Source organism: Oryzias latipes, chromosome 5 (genome assembly GCF_053564925.1).
Source record: "Oryzias latipes strain Hd-rR chromosome 5, Olatipes_Hd-rR_3.1".
In the NCBI taxonomy this organism is placed as follows: domain Eukaryota; kingdom Metazoa; phylum Chordata; class Actinopteri; order Beloniformes; family Adrianichthyidae; genus Oryzias; species Oryzias latipes.
The window spans coordinates 5,451,035-5,465,113 of NC_136241.1; the positions used below are offsets into that span (position 1 = coordinate 5,451,035).

Sequence of the window (14,079 nt, forward strand, 5' to 3'; positions counted from 1 at the left end):
ACTTTTGCCCCCTTTCTGGTGGGTAGGGGGTGGGATTTAAATGAAGGACCAATCAGAATGATGAGGCTTGAAACTGACAACACCATAGACACATAGCCATCCTTTAAATGTGATTCAAACTGTATTTTTCAATAGTAACCACTTTAATCTTTGAATAAGCCGCCTCAAACGTCAAACATTTGAAGCTAACATTTCCTACTGGTCATTGAATGCAGCATGTTGTGTGAACATCATGCTGCTCTTCAATATTAGTAAAAAATACATAAAAAGATATGCTACCAGTAACAGTTCTGCCTCCGTCACGATTGTCCAGGCTGTTTAAACAGCAGATAACGTCTTGATCACACAAATGTATGTTTTCCTCAACGGAGCTTCCTCCGACTGGATTATAGCTTCAAAAATAAAAGAATATCACGTAAACCCAATGCTGTAGGATCATACTTTGTTATCGCCCTCATGAGGAGATGTCAGGGGCTGCTGCAACCTCTTTTGCCGTTAATAACGTGTCTGTGATAACAGAGTTAATACAGTGTCGGTAAGTGGTGGCATCATTGTGCACCGAGGACTAAACTGCTGTCAAATGAAACAGAAGAAGAAGAAAAACATTTGTAGTCCTCTTGTAGTCCTGCAGGAAAGATGCAGCTTACCGTCTCTGAAAGCTCTCGTACTCTTTCGCCCGCCGTGTCTTCATTTCCCCCAAGTCTGAGGCATTAAAGGCAGTATGCAGAGGGTGCGCAGAGACCCGTGGGAACAAGAGTTGAACAAAAGGTAGGTTTATTCCTCCGCTTTCACCCTCACAAACACACCCATTACGAGGCAACAAGCTGAGGAGAACCAAAGACAAGATTTATGAAACGTCCAGTGTCAACAACAGAGTTAACATCTTTCTCACTGAAGGAAGGAAGCAACCCTTACCTTGCTACACTTGTTTTCACATGAAAAGGGATATTGCTTAACTGGTGGTCCAGCAGTGGAAGTCTATCTTCAACGTTCCTTTCTACAACAGGTGCCAGCTGCTGCCACACATCCACAGTGGTGTAAGCCCGAGCAGGCCAGGAATGGATGAGAGCCAGTACCAGTACCACAGACACCAGGATGGCCAACAGCACAGTCTTTTTCAGCGACCGCATCCTACACCTGCCAAGACCAGACATGTTGATATTTTCAGACACACTATGGGTGACAAACGACTGATACATGATGTCAAATGTTGTCTTCATTAAGTAAAGCGGTAACGCCGAGTCAGAATAACTTAAAAATGCAACCGAGATTGAAATCAACAGCAAAGAAGACAATAAGGCTACTCAGGTCTAGGTAGACTAAATGTTATTTACTTAAGATATAAAGTTTGGCTTAGATCATCCATCCATCTTTTTCCACTCATCCAGGACCGGGTCGTGGGGGCAGCAGTCTAAGCATAGATGTCCAGACTTCCCTCTCCCCAACCACTTCCTCCAGCTCCTCTGGACGGACCCTGAGATGTTCCCAGGCCAGCCGAGAGACGTAGTCTCTCCAGCGTGTCCAAGATCTTCCCCGGGTCCATCGCCCAGTGGGACATGCCCAGAACACCTCCCCAAGGAGTCTTCCAGGAGGCATCCGGACTAGATTCCCGAGCCACCTCAACTGGCTCCTCTTAAAGAGGAGGAGCGGCGGCTGTACTTCAAGTTCACTCTTTGGGTGACCGAGCTTCTCACCCCATCTCTGAGGGAGCACCCAGCCACCCTACGGAGGAAGCTCATTTCAGCTGCTTGTATTCTGGACCTCGTTCTTTGGGTCATGACCCAGAGCTCATGACCATAGGTGAGTATTGGAATGGAGATCGACCAGTAAATTGAGAGCTTTGCTTTTTGGCTCAGCTCTCTCTTCACCACAACGGACCAGTTAGATCATAAAAAAGAACAGCTATTAGAATTATTCAACCAAAGAAAATTTTTATACCTCATCCTCTAACTGTCCAACAATCTTTTTTTATTTCAATAAATGTTTTGGAGCTTGGTACATTTTCTCTGACATGAATCCTCTTTAAACTTGTATTTTTTGTTTGTCGTACATTTGTGACAACTTTTGAAAAGCACACGACCTCCTTATTGTTCACTCATGAGCCTTGACACAATTTATGCCTGAAAAATTACCAAATGTTCACTTTACTGAGAGTTAATTGGTTTGCCAAGGGGGTTCCAGCCCCTCTCACTCTTCAAAATATCAAAATAAGCTCCTTTATTTGTGATTATCACATCAATAATAGACTTATTTATTTATTTTTCTTTTTTATGTCACAGTTTACTTAACTAAATTAAACTGTCAGTACTTTCTCATAATTCCTCCATATAAAGAGGAGTTCTAGTCAAATTTAAACATGTGAATGAAGCGTTATGGAAAATATCTGATTAAAATATAACAAAAAAAGCTAATTATGACTTAAAGTTTCATTTGACTGTAACTAAAATTACATTTAGTAAAATTAAAATGTTTTAACTATACTGAAAATGTTTGCAGTGAGGTTTATTGCAGTATTTATCTTGTTTCCCAAAAGTAATAAAAAACTTTTAAACAATGTTTTTGCATGATTATTAAACAGCAAATAGAATAAAACTTGTTTTACACACATAATAATAGTTTCTAAAGACAATAATATTCCACCAGAACTCTGGATAATTCTGCAAGTGAATATTAGTGCAGCAAAGATGTAATTGATGTTGTCCAAGCAGACAGGTAAACTGACCCGTTTGAAGCAGCTTGTAGGCACACTCATGTTCATTTTTATCATGGCTGTGTGGGTCTAAGCAGGACTATATTGGATTTTTCTGTAAAAAAATCTGCAGATAATGTGCCCATACACCATCCAAGCCTATGCAGCTGTTGGATCTGAACACAAATAGCTTCTTGTGAAGATGAAACCATTTAAGTTCACTCTATGTTTTCTTTGCATGCACTGAGAGTGATCCATCACCGCCTGATACAGCAGCTGCCCTGCTGCCGACAGCAGGATGGTAAAAACAGAAAAGCATTATTGATTGCTGCCCGTACTGAACAAACATGTGGCAAAACAGAGATGCAGGTTATTTTCTATTAAGCCTAAATCCCATCTCAAGTCTCAGAGGGACGGGTCTGATTTAAATCCCAGTCTCTTAAAGATAGGTCTGACTTAATCTGGGTCATTTTTGAGGCATTTCAAAACCAAGTCTTCATGATCCCTGTTCTGACTTTCATCAATAAAACTACATAATTCAGCTTTACAAACTTTGTTTAGAGTTATTTATATAGAACTAAAAAAGCAAAGCAAACATGTTACTGGCATAAGCAAATAGTGTTTAGAGGAGGCTTTAAACAATTGTCATCAAGGATTTGGACACAAAACCAGAGGTTTTTTAAAGGGCCCTGTGGTTACAGTGTAGTGATTGCTTCTGTTTTCTGTTGCAGTAATTGGTTCACTTTAAATTAAAGGCCTTCATTATGCTGTGGGTAATCCAGTTATTGTGTCCATTTAACTTTTGTTTTGATGTGTTTTCAGACCTAACAAAGTACTTTCCACACAATAGAGGGTTAACCAGAGGAGACTGAAACATTTAGAGGATGTTAGAGGACTAACAGATTTTAGTCTGTTTGTGTAAATCAGAGGCTCACAGTTGTGGAAACTGACTGTTGTGAGCTTTTCTTGCAGGTTTGTGTGAGTCTTTCCTATTTTCTAACAGTGTTCTTAGTAGCCCTATAGAACAACTGATGAAAATTATCAGGATAGCTAATTCTGGTTCATTTACATTGAGGTTTATGCTAACATGTTGATAATGTGCACAGTCTTAATTCAAATAAATTGGTCTTTAAAAAAATACAATAAAAGGTTGGTTTAATCTCTTTGTGGCTTCTACAAGAACACAAACTATGACTCAGTTGGTGAAGTGCTGGATGTATAATGAGTCCTTGGGCAAGACCAAATATGTAGCCACAGGGGGGCCCAGATCTGGATCCCCCTGTGGCGGTCCCCAGCCAGGATAAAATACAGGGTTGTGTCAGGATGGGCACCCAACATAAAATTCTTTGCCAAACCACCTGTGTGATTTAGTGAAGGCTGATTTGCTGTGACAACCCCTGAAGGGATGTGCTGAAAGGTGAACAACAGAGAGGAAGTTTGCCCTTTCTGGGTGGGTGGAGTGCTCCTGCCCCTGGTGGACGAGTTTATGTATCTTGGGGTCTTGTTCACGAGGGAAGGACTTTTGGAGCATGAGATTGACAGACGGATTGGAGAAGAATCTGCCATTATGCGGTCGCTGTACCAGTCCGTTGTGGTGAAGAGAGAGCCAAGTCAGAAAGCAAAGCTCTCAATTTACTGGTCGATCTCCATTCCAATATTCACCTATGGTCATGAGCTCTGGGTCATGACCCAAAGAATGAGGTCCCGAATACAAGCGGCTCCAATGAGCATCCTCCGTGGGGTGTCTGGGTTCTCCCTCAGTAAAAGGGTAAGAAGTTTGGTCTGTCGTGGATAGGTCTAACTGGAATCGCTTCTCCTCCACATCGAGAGGAGCTAGTTGAGGTTGCTCGGGAATCACGTTCGAATGCCCCATGAACGCCTCCCTGGGGAGGTGTTACAGGCATGTCCCACTTTAGTGGTAACAATTAACCACAAGAGGCCTATCCCGGCCACTTGTGGGTGAAGGCAGGAGACACCCTGGACAGGTCGCCAGTCTGTCGCAGGGCCACAATCACACACCCATTCACTCTTACACTCACACCTAGGGACAATATAGAGTAACCAATTAACCTATGAAGCATAATCGTGGGAGTAATTCGGAGGTCCCGGGAAAGACCCAGGACTCGCTGGAGAAACTACGTCTCTCAGCTGGCCTGGGAACATCTCAGGGTCTCCCCAGAGGAGCTGGAGGAAGTGGCTGGGGCGAGGGAAGTCTGGCCATCTTTTCTTTAGACGACTGTTAATCAAACAGTAGAGCAAAAGTAAGAGAATATATTATCAAAAACATTGACTGTGTGTATTAAGACCCCAAGGCAAGAAGTAGTAGAAAAAAAAACTTTTTGTATTGATTTTGTCACGGTTGGGTAGTTGAAGGGTAATCTAATTACAGCTGGCAGCAATTGAATTAAATGAAAACCAGTGAAAACTGTTTAAACCATCAATATTTCAGAATGAGAGTGTGTGGGCAGGACATTTACCTCACTGGTTTCTTCCAGTCAGTGAAAAGAGAACTTCAGTTGGCACCAGCATCTCCAGAAACCATGTAGATGACTGCAGAAGGGAGCCAGCAGCCTCCTCATCTAAAAGCAAGAAGACACATACCTGAGCAAGGATTCATGGGATTCTGTACAATTACATAACACAAACATGCTACAGTAAGTCCAGTAGTGGCATGGAGGGTTCTACACTTCCCAGAGGGAAATCCTGCAGTATTTAGCGGTCCAAAATTAGTTTAACTGTATGAGTGTGGTTTAACAAGAGATGGGGGGGGGGGCTATGGGATTTTTGCAGACGATAAACATTTTGTGATCATTCCACACAGTCTCTCACTCTTGAAAGACTGTCACAACCTCACTGACTATGGCTATGTGCTATCCAGACACTGTACACGAAACAGACCAAGTACACGAAACAGAATATGATATAATACAACAAACAGAACAAAAGAACAGCAATAAGTAACACTATTAACAGATCAACTAAAACAAAACAAAAAATGAAAAGAAAAAGGAAACACTTCTCATGTCACAAGAACAGGCAGACAGCTGGTTCCAATTGCAGCAGATTCATTTCCTCTACTAAAAGTCCACAAAACTAAATCAGGGTCAGGCAGGCAGAGGTCAAAAAACGAGCGTGGGAGCATCAGAGAACTAACAAGAGTAGTCATGACCCAGGCGAGATTAGGGGCAGAGTCAGAAACAAGATCAGGAAATCTGTAGATCAGGTTCAGATGTAACGCTCGCTAATGCAGGCAGAGTGGCACAACAACACTTCGCACTGAGTGAGGCTCAGTGCAGTGTCTGAAAACAAGCCGAGGCCTTTTAGAAAAACAAGCTAATAAGCTTAAATAGATTACATTTGATTATGAACAGAAGAATCGTAAAGAAAAGCCTAAAAGGAGCAAAAAAATTTTAGTTTCAGATAGTTATCCACTACATTGTGGTACAAATTTGACTCTCAGCACTGGCAGAGTGACACAGGGGTCTTCTTGGAGTGTTGTTTTTCCTTCTTTCATGGCTGTCCCTGACACCCCTTGTAGGACATATGGATCATGGCCCAGTGACGTGCAGTCAGATGAGGCAAGTGAGGCACGACCTCACCTGTCATTGTGATAAAATAGAAAAAAGTACATTAAGTAAATATTATTTTCCCCTGATCCGTGTTAAAGATACATTTTCAGTTGACTCGACTCGTTTTCCACAGTTTCTGAGGTAAAAATCGCAGAATTTGAGTGTTGCGCAATCACCGACGGAGCGGAAACTCCAGGTGAGGCTGCGGAGCGCTTGGCCTCATGTCTGACTGCAGGACTCAATTTTACCAGAGAAGTGCAGTCAGAGTGACTCTGTAAGGGTGCAGAAAAGGCTGCTGATGAGCCTAGCCTCGCCAGCAGGGGGCAGACGTGAGCTGAAGGCTGCTTTGTAGCTACACTGATGCAGTAGAAACAGAAAAGACCGAGGACGTCTGTCTCCATTGAGAAGGAGAGGCTCATTATACCAGGGGTTATAAAAGTGCGGCCCTGGGGCCAATGGCGGCCCGCGGGAAGATTTTTTTGTGGTCCTGAATAAAAGAGAGCCAGAGCAGGATCCTTTGAGGAAAAACGTGTTGGCGAGGAGAAAAGGTGCTTTCAAGCTAAGTAAACAAATTAGGGACCGCAAAGCGTGTCACTGCGCATACCGTTCGCGTATGTTCAGTCTGCCATTGACAAACTTGGCTTCCGGCGAGGTTGCGTCGCTGTGCATTTTGGGATATCGATTACTTCAACTTTCATTCAGAAAAATAAAGTGTATTTACCGGACATTTTTATGAGCCAACCCCGGTTTTTTTTCTGATTTTGGGTCGATCTCCCAGCTTCGTGAAAGTTACAAGGTGAGTAAAATATCCAAAATCACACCCTAACATTAAGGAAACATCCGGAAACCCCCGGAATTCGATTCTAAAGACTCGATTCTCTATAGAAACGTCTAGAAGAATTATGTAAATGAGCGCGAAAATGAGCGATCACTTGCTAAAAGAGGCACATTATTTTCCTCACTTTACATTAAAACTACAAGGGCAAAGTTAAACTGATCACTGATTTTAGAAAGTTGTAAGAAAATACATAGAAAAAAATCTTTTTTTATTAAGGGTTACCTGTTAATGTAGATACAAATGTCTGTTATTTACAAATTTTGTGCTATTTAATTTAACAATGTGAAAGTACAGGCAGAATGTAATCCCATCTTCTATGATTGCACCATGGTTTATAAAAATGTATGTTTCGAAGCAAAAATACACCCAAAAAGTAATTATTTATGCAAAAACACAATGCCATTATTCACAGTTACTTCAGATCTAACTTATTAGTTACTTTTAATATTATTGACACTTTTCTGTGGCATGTTTTGTCGGGACTCAAGAATCAACAAGACTCTTTCAACTTCTCCCCGCCAGGTGTGTTAGTGGCTTCATCTTCTCAAAGATTTTAAGGTAATATTTAAAGAAGAAATAGCAAATATAAGAAAAATGTTGAAAGTTTTTTTTTTCTTGATTTGAGCCATTTTTGAATAAATGTTAGCTTTTTTCAGATGGCTTCATCAGGGCTGCATGTAGATCTGACTGAGGGAATCTTAGCAGCACTCAAGTCAGGGCAAGCTGTCAGAGCTCCAAGGCAGATCTTCAATAGGAACATTTTTCAGCTAAGCCAATTGAAAAAGAAAGGGTTGACATCTTCAAATAAGGATGCCCTCAAGTGGATGAGATGTTTAATCCCAAATTTTTCACCAGATATTACAGAGAAAAACTTGGACAGGCAGTGGAAGAGACTACTTAGTGAAAGAGAAGATTATGGGAAAAACATCAATCTTGATGAATGGAATTTGAGACCATACATCCCTCCAAATGTTCTTGGCCAGCGGTCAACAGAGAGTAATAGTTCTTTAGATGCTGTACCTAAACGGGATTATTTTATTCTTAACAATGTCAATAAGCAGTTAGCCAAAGAGGTTGCCCAGCTGAAAAAGGAGAGACAATCACCCAACAAAACCAAAAATGCTGAACGGCGGGAAAAACGACACAGTGAAAATATCAAGGAGTTGCGTTCAGAAAAAAAGCATCTTCAAACTCAAAATGAGTCATACGCACAGCTTTTACAATGACATACGATATTGTTCCAGTGCAACCCGAACAAGATCAGACATACAACAACAAATACACATACAGTTCGAGTTTTACTGAGGCAGCAGCAGCAAATGCCCACCTATGTTCTTAGGATGGGTAAAGATGGTTACAGTAGGTGGGTGGGGTGATTGGTGACAAAAAAAAGTCGTATCTCAACACTGTGATACAATGTGTAGATACAAGAAAAAAACTACACCGTTTGAACACAAAAAGCACATATTCTCACGACGACGCAGTACACAAGGATCAGTGGGAAGGGTGTGTTACACTCCGGTCGCAGCTGCCCAGGGCGCTCGCGTCTCCAGGAGTGCTCACTTGAGGGCGGGGGGTGAGTTCCGAGGAATGTCGAAGTCGGGGGGGGAGCAGCAGCATCGGCCTTCAGCACAACGGCGGTTTTCACACTCTGAGAGCGAATGATGTTTTGTTAGAGCCAAGGAGTCTCAGCTCCGGGGGGGGGGGGGGGGGGGTGGGGGGGGTGGTCCGATTAGTTTAGATTTTCCCTGCGCCAGCAGATTGTTTGCTCTGCTGGCTGTGTCTTTGACTGGTCTTACACTGAGAGGCAGATTTGATCCAAAATGTGGGCAATTTAGACCAGTCTAGCCTCAACGCGCTCCAGGTTGGTATCCATCTTCTGCACAAGTTCAAAGGTCGAGAGCATCCTGCTTAAGTGGGCGAGACAAGCACAGAGCTTTTGATCCACTTGTGAAAGTTTCGCGTACTGAGTCTCTCCTCCCCGAAGAATCCTATTCCAGAGCTCAGACGAATCGCCTCTCTCCGTCTTCTGCTCCCAGACTGCCTGATAGATCAGAAATCCTCTGATCCCAATGATGAGAATTCCAACTATCATAAATCCAAAGTGGTACACATCCTCAACGTCTTCCACAGACAGCTGGGCCAGGCACACCAGCCTCCACTTGCCCCATCGATCGACGGTGTATCCAGTCGCGTGGGTGCCGTCTGGGCAGGAAAGGTCCGCTCTCCCGTTCCCGTTCCAATTTGAAGCAGAAGAAAAGGAGCAATGCGAGGGATGTCATGAACTGTCAGACAAGTTAAAAAGTATTTTGGAGGAAAATAAACAGCTCAGTGAGGTTTATGCTAATTTGATTGATCAAAGTAAAGAACTTAAAGATGATTCTGTTCAGCTTTTCGATGAAACAGGGGGTTATTTGCCAAAAGTTAATAAGTGTGTGTGGGACATTTTAAATTGTAATGTGGCTCATAGGCTACGTTCACACTGCAGGCTGAAACGACCCAATTCCGAATTTTTTGTCCCTAAGCGGCCCAATTCCGATCTTTTCATGACAGTCTGAATGACACAGATCCGATCTTTTCAATTGCGACCCAGGCCCCGTGGATTTGCCGTCCTGATTCCGAATTGTAGCCGTTCTTTTCAATTGCGACCGCCGTCTGACCGGCCAGGCGACTTGATTCCGAACTGTACGTCATCGACACGCAACAAACGTCATCATTTTGCGTTAAAGTAGGCGGGAACGAGAACGTAAACATCAACCATGGTGGACGATGCTGCTGAGATCTGTCAGTAGAAGGGAAGCGAGGTCACTGATTGGATTAATATTTGGGCTGATCGCTCTATTCAGGCCAAACTCCAGGGCTCTTATTGCAACTGGGCGGTTTTTGAAAAAGATTCCAGATAAATGGCAGAGCGTGGTGTTGAACCTTTCCCGCGATGACTTTTTTTTTTCTTTCTCCCCTTCCGACCGTGCTCAGAAGCGCGGGGGACCCGAGGCGATCCTCCTCCTCCTCCCTGTTCTGATCCTTAGATTCTCCAGAGCGGGTTAATAAAGAGTCCATAGCATTTATTCTGGGGGAAACCTTTTATTACCGTCCTCCGTAACACACAACATGAATGCACGCCCACACTGCCCCCCCCCCTATTCTCTATCGCGGCACGCGCTTGCACACACACACACGGGGCGCGCGGGCCCAACACATACACATTTCCATTCCACAACAGTGGGTACAGATGATCCCGACTCCAATGCCTTCTTAAAATGAGAAGATTGTAATTGTGCTGCTCCTTCGTGAAAATAAATTTAATATTACAAAAAGAGCTCCGCTTTTGACAACACTGTTGTTGACATCTGCTCCGCAAACAAGTGACGTCGTTCACCGTTGAGTATTCTTCTGGCTTCTGCGCATGCGGGTCTCGTTTGGGTCGTGTCACGGTCACACTGGAGATCACAAAAGTTCGGATTAACTTGGAAATGTGAACGGTCTAGCAAACAATTCGGATTTTTAAAAAAAATCCGAATTGAGCATTAAGCCCTGCAGTGTGAACGTAGCCATAGTCAGGTTGGACCTGTCATGAAGACAGTGTTTCAGTTATGTGGAAAAAGCTGCAACTCATTGCCCTGTGAATCCACTGTTAGAAACATGGACAAGCAAAGGCTCCTTGTTGCTCAAAAGCAACTTTGTGAAATTAGAGACTAACACCAATTTACAGACAGACGAGACCCCCAAATATGGATAAAAATATTTGGATACTTTATTGATCCCTCAATGGGGAAATTCTTCTCCGCATTTGACCCATCCCCTGGGGGAGCGGTGAGCTGCAGCTGAACTGTGCTTGGGAGGCAGTAGAGTTAAGGGCCTTGCCCAAGGACCCTCACTGAGTGATGTTACCTGCTTGCCATTGATATGGAAATTGCCCCCAGTACCATTGTTTCTTCCCCTCTGGGAATCGAACCCTGGATTCCTGCATGGTAGCCGCTCACCTTACCAACCAAGCTACTCAGCCGGTTATTGTGCACATGTGTCTTGGATAATCAGGACAAAAATTCCTAACTGTTAGGTATGCGACATATGTCAGACAAGTCAGCATCCACAACCCTAGAGACCTTTCAGCAAATACTGGAAGATGTAAATGATTCATGCACAATGGCTGAAAAACGTGAGAAATCTGAGGCTCCAGGACACAAGCTCTTATGCAACATTGCTTCAACTATGTCTGATAGGGCAGCCACAGAAATAAAATTCAACACCTTGCTTGAAAATTATAGGACGGAATTTCTGCCCCTCTACAAGGGGGATGCATATAATGATTTAACAGAAGAGGAAAAAGCAAGTGTATCAAAGCTACATAACTTTTTTTGTGGTTTACATCTCCTTGTTGGAATCGCAGACACTGTATCTGCAGCATTGTTGGCCCACGAGCAGCTGCATTTTTCTACAGAGGAACTTTTGGATGGTGAAAGTGAAAAGACCCATGGGGAGAGTGGAACAATTAGATTAGTATGAACTGTGTGCAAGGTCCTATCCAAGGGTGGTGATGAGAAATCAGGTGTTCACAGACACTGGAGAACACATTTGGAACGAATACATCTTTCCCAGCACCTCCCACTAATCTTAAATTTTAAAGGGAACAGGTTCAATATCATTTTTTTTCTTGGTGGGAATGTGTTTTTCTTAATTCAGCACATTATTGAGTGCTTGGAAACAATAAAGGACCCAAACAGACTTGTCAAACAAGTTCTGAAAGACGCTGAAAATGAATACTACCTCGCAAAGCTCTTGGGCTTTTGCGGAAACTTGTCACCACTCCACTGTGGCGTCTAACAGAAGGAGATGGACACATCCTTGACCTAAACACCTACTACAAAAGCTTGGTCGATTTCCTTGGAGAGTACTCTGAGAATGAAGACTCTCTCTTCGCCTTCATGCAGGGGGCAAGTCCCTTTCCAGACCACCTCATTGAAAAGGATGAAGTTTTTCAATCTCTCACCAAGAAAAGTGATTATGATGAACTTTGTGGTCAGTTGCTCCAACCAGTTCTGCTTGCCCTCAAAACTTACTTGGAAAAGTCTGTCAAAGAACATCTTCCTGGGGGGAAATTTTGGGATGCAGGACAGCATGTGAGAAGCACAACAAAAGCAGCTCCAAAACACAACAAGAATCCAGAAAGGATATTCGGTGTGTTAGACTATCTTGTTCACCATAGGCCTAATGCATCAGCTGTTACAAATGAAGCATATCTGATGTACTCCTACAATAAGACATCAGAGTGGGTGTCTCGGTTATCTCCTGAAAAGCTGGAACAACTAGTGGGTGATGTAAGAAAAAGAAGAAAGGAGCTGGAGGCTAAATTCAAAGCAAGGGAGGCCAGTATCGCAAAGAGCCATAAAGAGAAGCAACAAAAAGCAGTGGAGGCTTTGACAGAAAGCAGGAGAAAAAAAATTGAAAAGAAGAAGAACTTGACTGAAATAATAATTGATGCAGGTCTTTGGCAATCAGAGAAGGATGTTGATAGTAAAATGGAAAAGTGTGACAGTGATGTTGAGAGATTCCGAGCTCTTACAAATCAGCTTCGTTTCCGTCAGGAAGTGCTACAGCAGGACCCCAGGGGAAGGAAGGATGTTTTCATTGTTTCCAAAAAAGACAGTACAGGGAAAGCTAGAAATAATCCATGGACTGAACTTAAAGATAACTTGATGTTTCTCATCCAATCTGCTGTGGCTCCAGGTTCTTCTCACAGTGTCTCCAAGTGTGCCCAAGAAAAAAGGACCATCCCATTCTTACCAGGTAAAAGGGTACGCCACTCATTTGCAGATGGTGAAGTCTACATTGGAAAAGTTATTTCCCAAGTTCCTGGATTTCCATCCTGGTTTAATGTAATTTATGATGGAGATGAAGCTGTGTATAGCTACAAACTGATGGATGACTACAAGGATGGAAGTCTGGAGATCATCATTGAAAGCTCATGACTGTTGCTGGGTTATTGAGTATTGTGGATGTTTGTTTGTACTTTTTGGCTAACTTTCTGCAATGTCCTGTTTGGCTAATGAAACTACAAATAAAAGGTTTATTCACTTGAAATGTGTGTGTTTTAATCTCTTAAATTGCCTTAGAGCACATGTGTCAAACTCAAAGGCCCTCGGGCCAAATGTGGCCCTCCATGTCATTTTCTGTGGCCCGCGAGAGCATAAAAGTTTTTAATTTCTTAAAATGAAATTAAAAAATTGGTGTGTATTTATTCATATCTAGGGGGAATCAGACTTGAAATATCGGATTGGGCAACTATACATTAGGACTTATTCACTGTCAATAACCTGTCAGAATCAAATTTGAAAGGATTTATGCTAGAATAACAAGCAAACAGGTTTTTTATGCAACTGTAATTGTCACTTTAAAAAGTTCTAGTAAATAAATGAGTTATTTAACATTAAGGATTAGTTACGTTTATTTTTCATTACATTTAGTTACATGTATAAGTGATATTTGACCCCAGCGACATGTCCGGAAGAGGAAGAAAAACAAACTCCCACTGTGAACGCTGTCGGATCTACCAACAAGAAATAAAAGAGCTACTAACACGGATATTTACTTTGGAAACTGAAAATGGACTTCACAAGACCCTTCCAGTAACATCGGGTGGTAAGAAGCCCACTCTTACTACAAATGAGAAGAATAACGGTGACATAGACCTGAGTGATGTTGTGTCCTTTCCGAAACTTTGTGCGGAGGAACTCTGTGTTAAGTCAAAGCGTAAAGATGACAGAACATCCGAAATAAAGCTCACAAACAGATTTTTACCCCTAACACAATGTGATGTTAAAGAACAAAGTGAAATTGGACCTGTTGATAATATCTTATCACAACTATGCAGATGATACTCAGATCTATGTGTCACTGACAACAGGTGAATATGGGCCGGTGGATTCACTCAGCCACTGCCTCCAACAGATCAGTGCGTGGATGCAGAACAACTTTCTCCAGCT

The 14,079-nt window shown here is 42.6% G+C and overlaps 1 protein-coding gene across 4 annotated transcripts in view; it reads right to left on the bottom strand.

Annotated features, from left to right (window-relative positions):
- b4galnt1b (beta-1,4-N-acetyl-galactosaminyl transferase 1b) overlaps positions 1-14,079 on the bottom strand; it is a 28,346-nt gene that overhangs the window by 11,638 nt on the left and 2,629 nt on the right. For all 4 annotated transcript variants that reach the window (XM_004068493.5, XM_011474677.4, XM_078946889.1 and 1 more), the window contains exons 2-4: positions 5,167-5,268; positions 916-1,137; positions 648-824 (exon numbers count right to left, since the gene is read on the bottom strand). In XM_004068493.5, coding sequence (XP_004068541.1) covers positions 648-824; positions 916-1,130 — 392 coding nt within the window. In that variant the 5' untranslated portion in view covers positions 1,131-1,137; positions 5,167-5,268. The remainder of the gene's footprint in view (positions 1-647; positions 825-915; positions 1,138-5,166; positions 5,269-14,079) is intronic.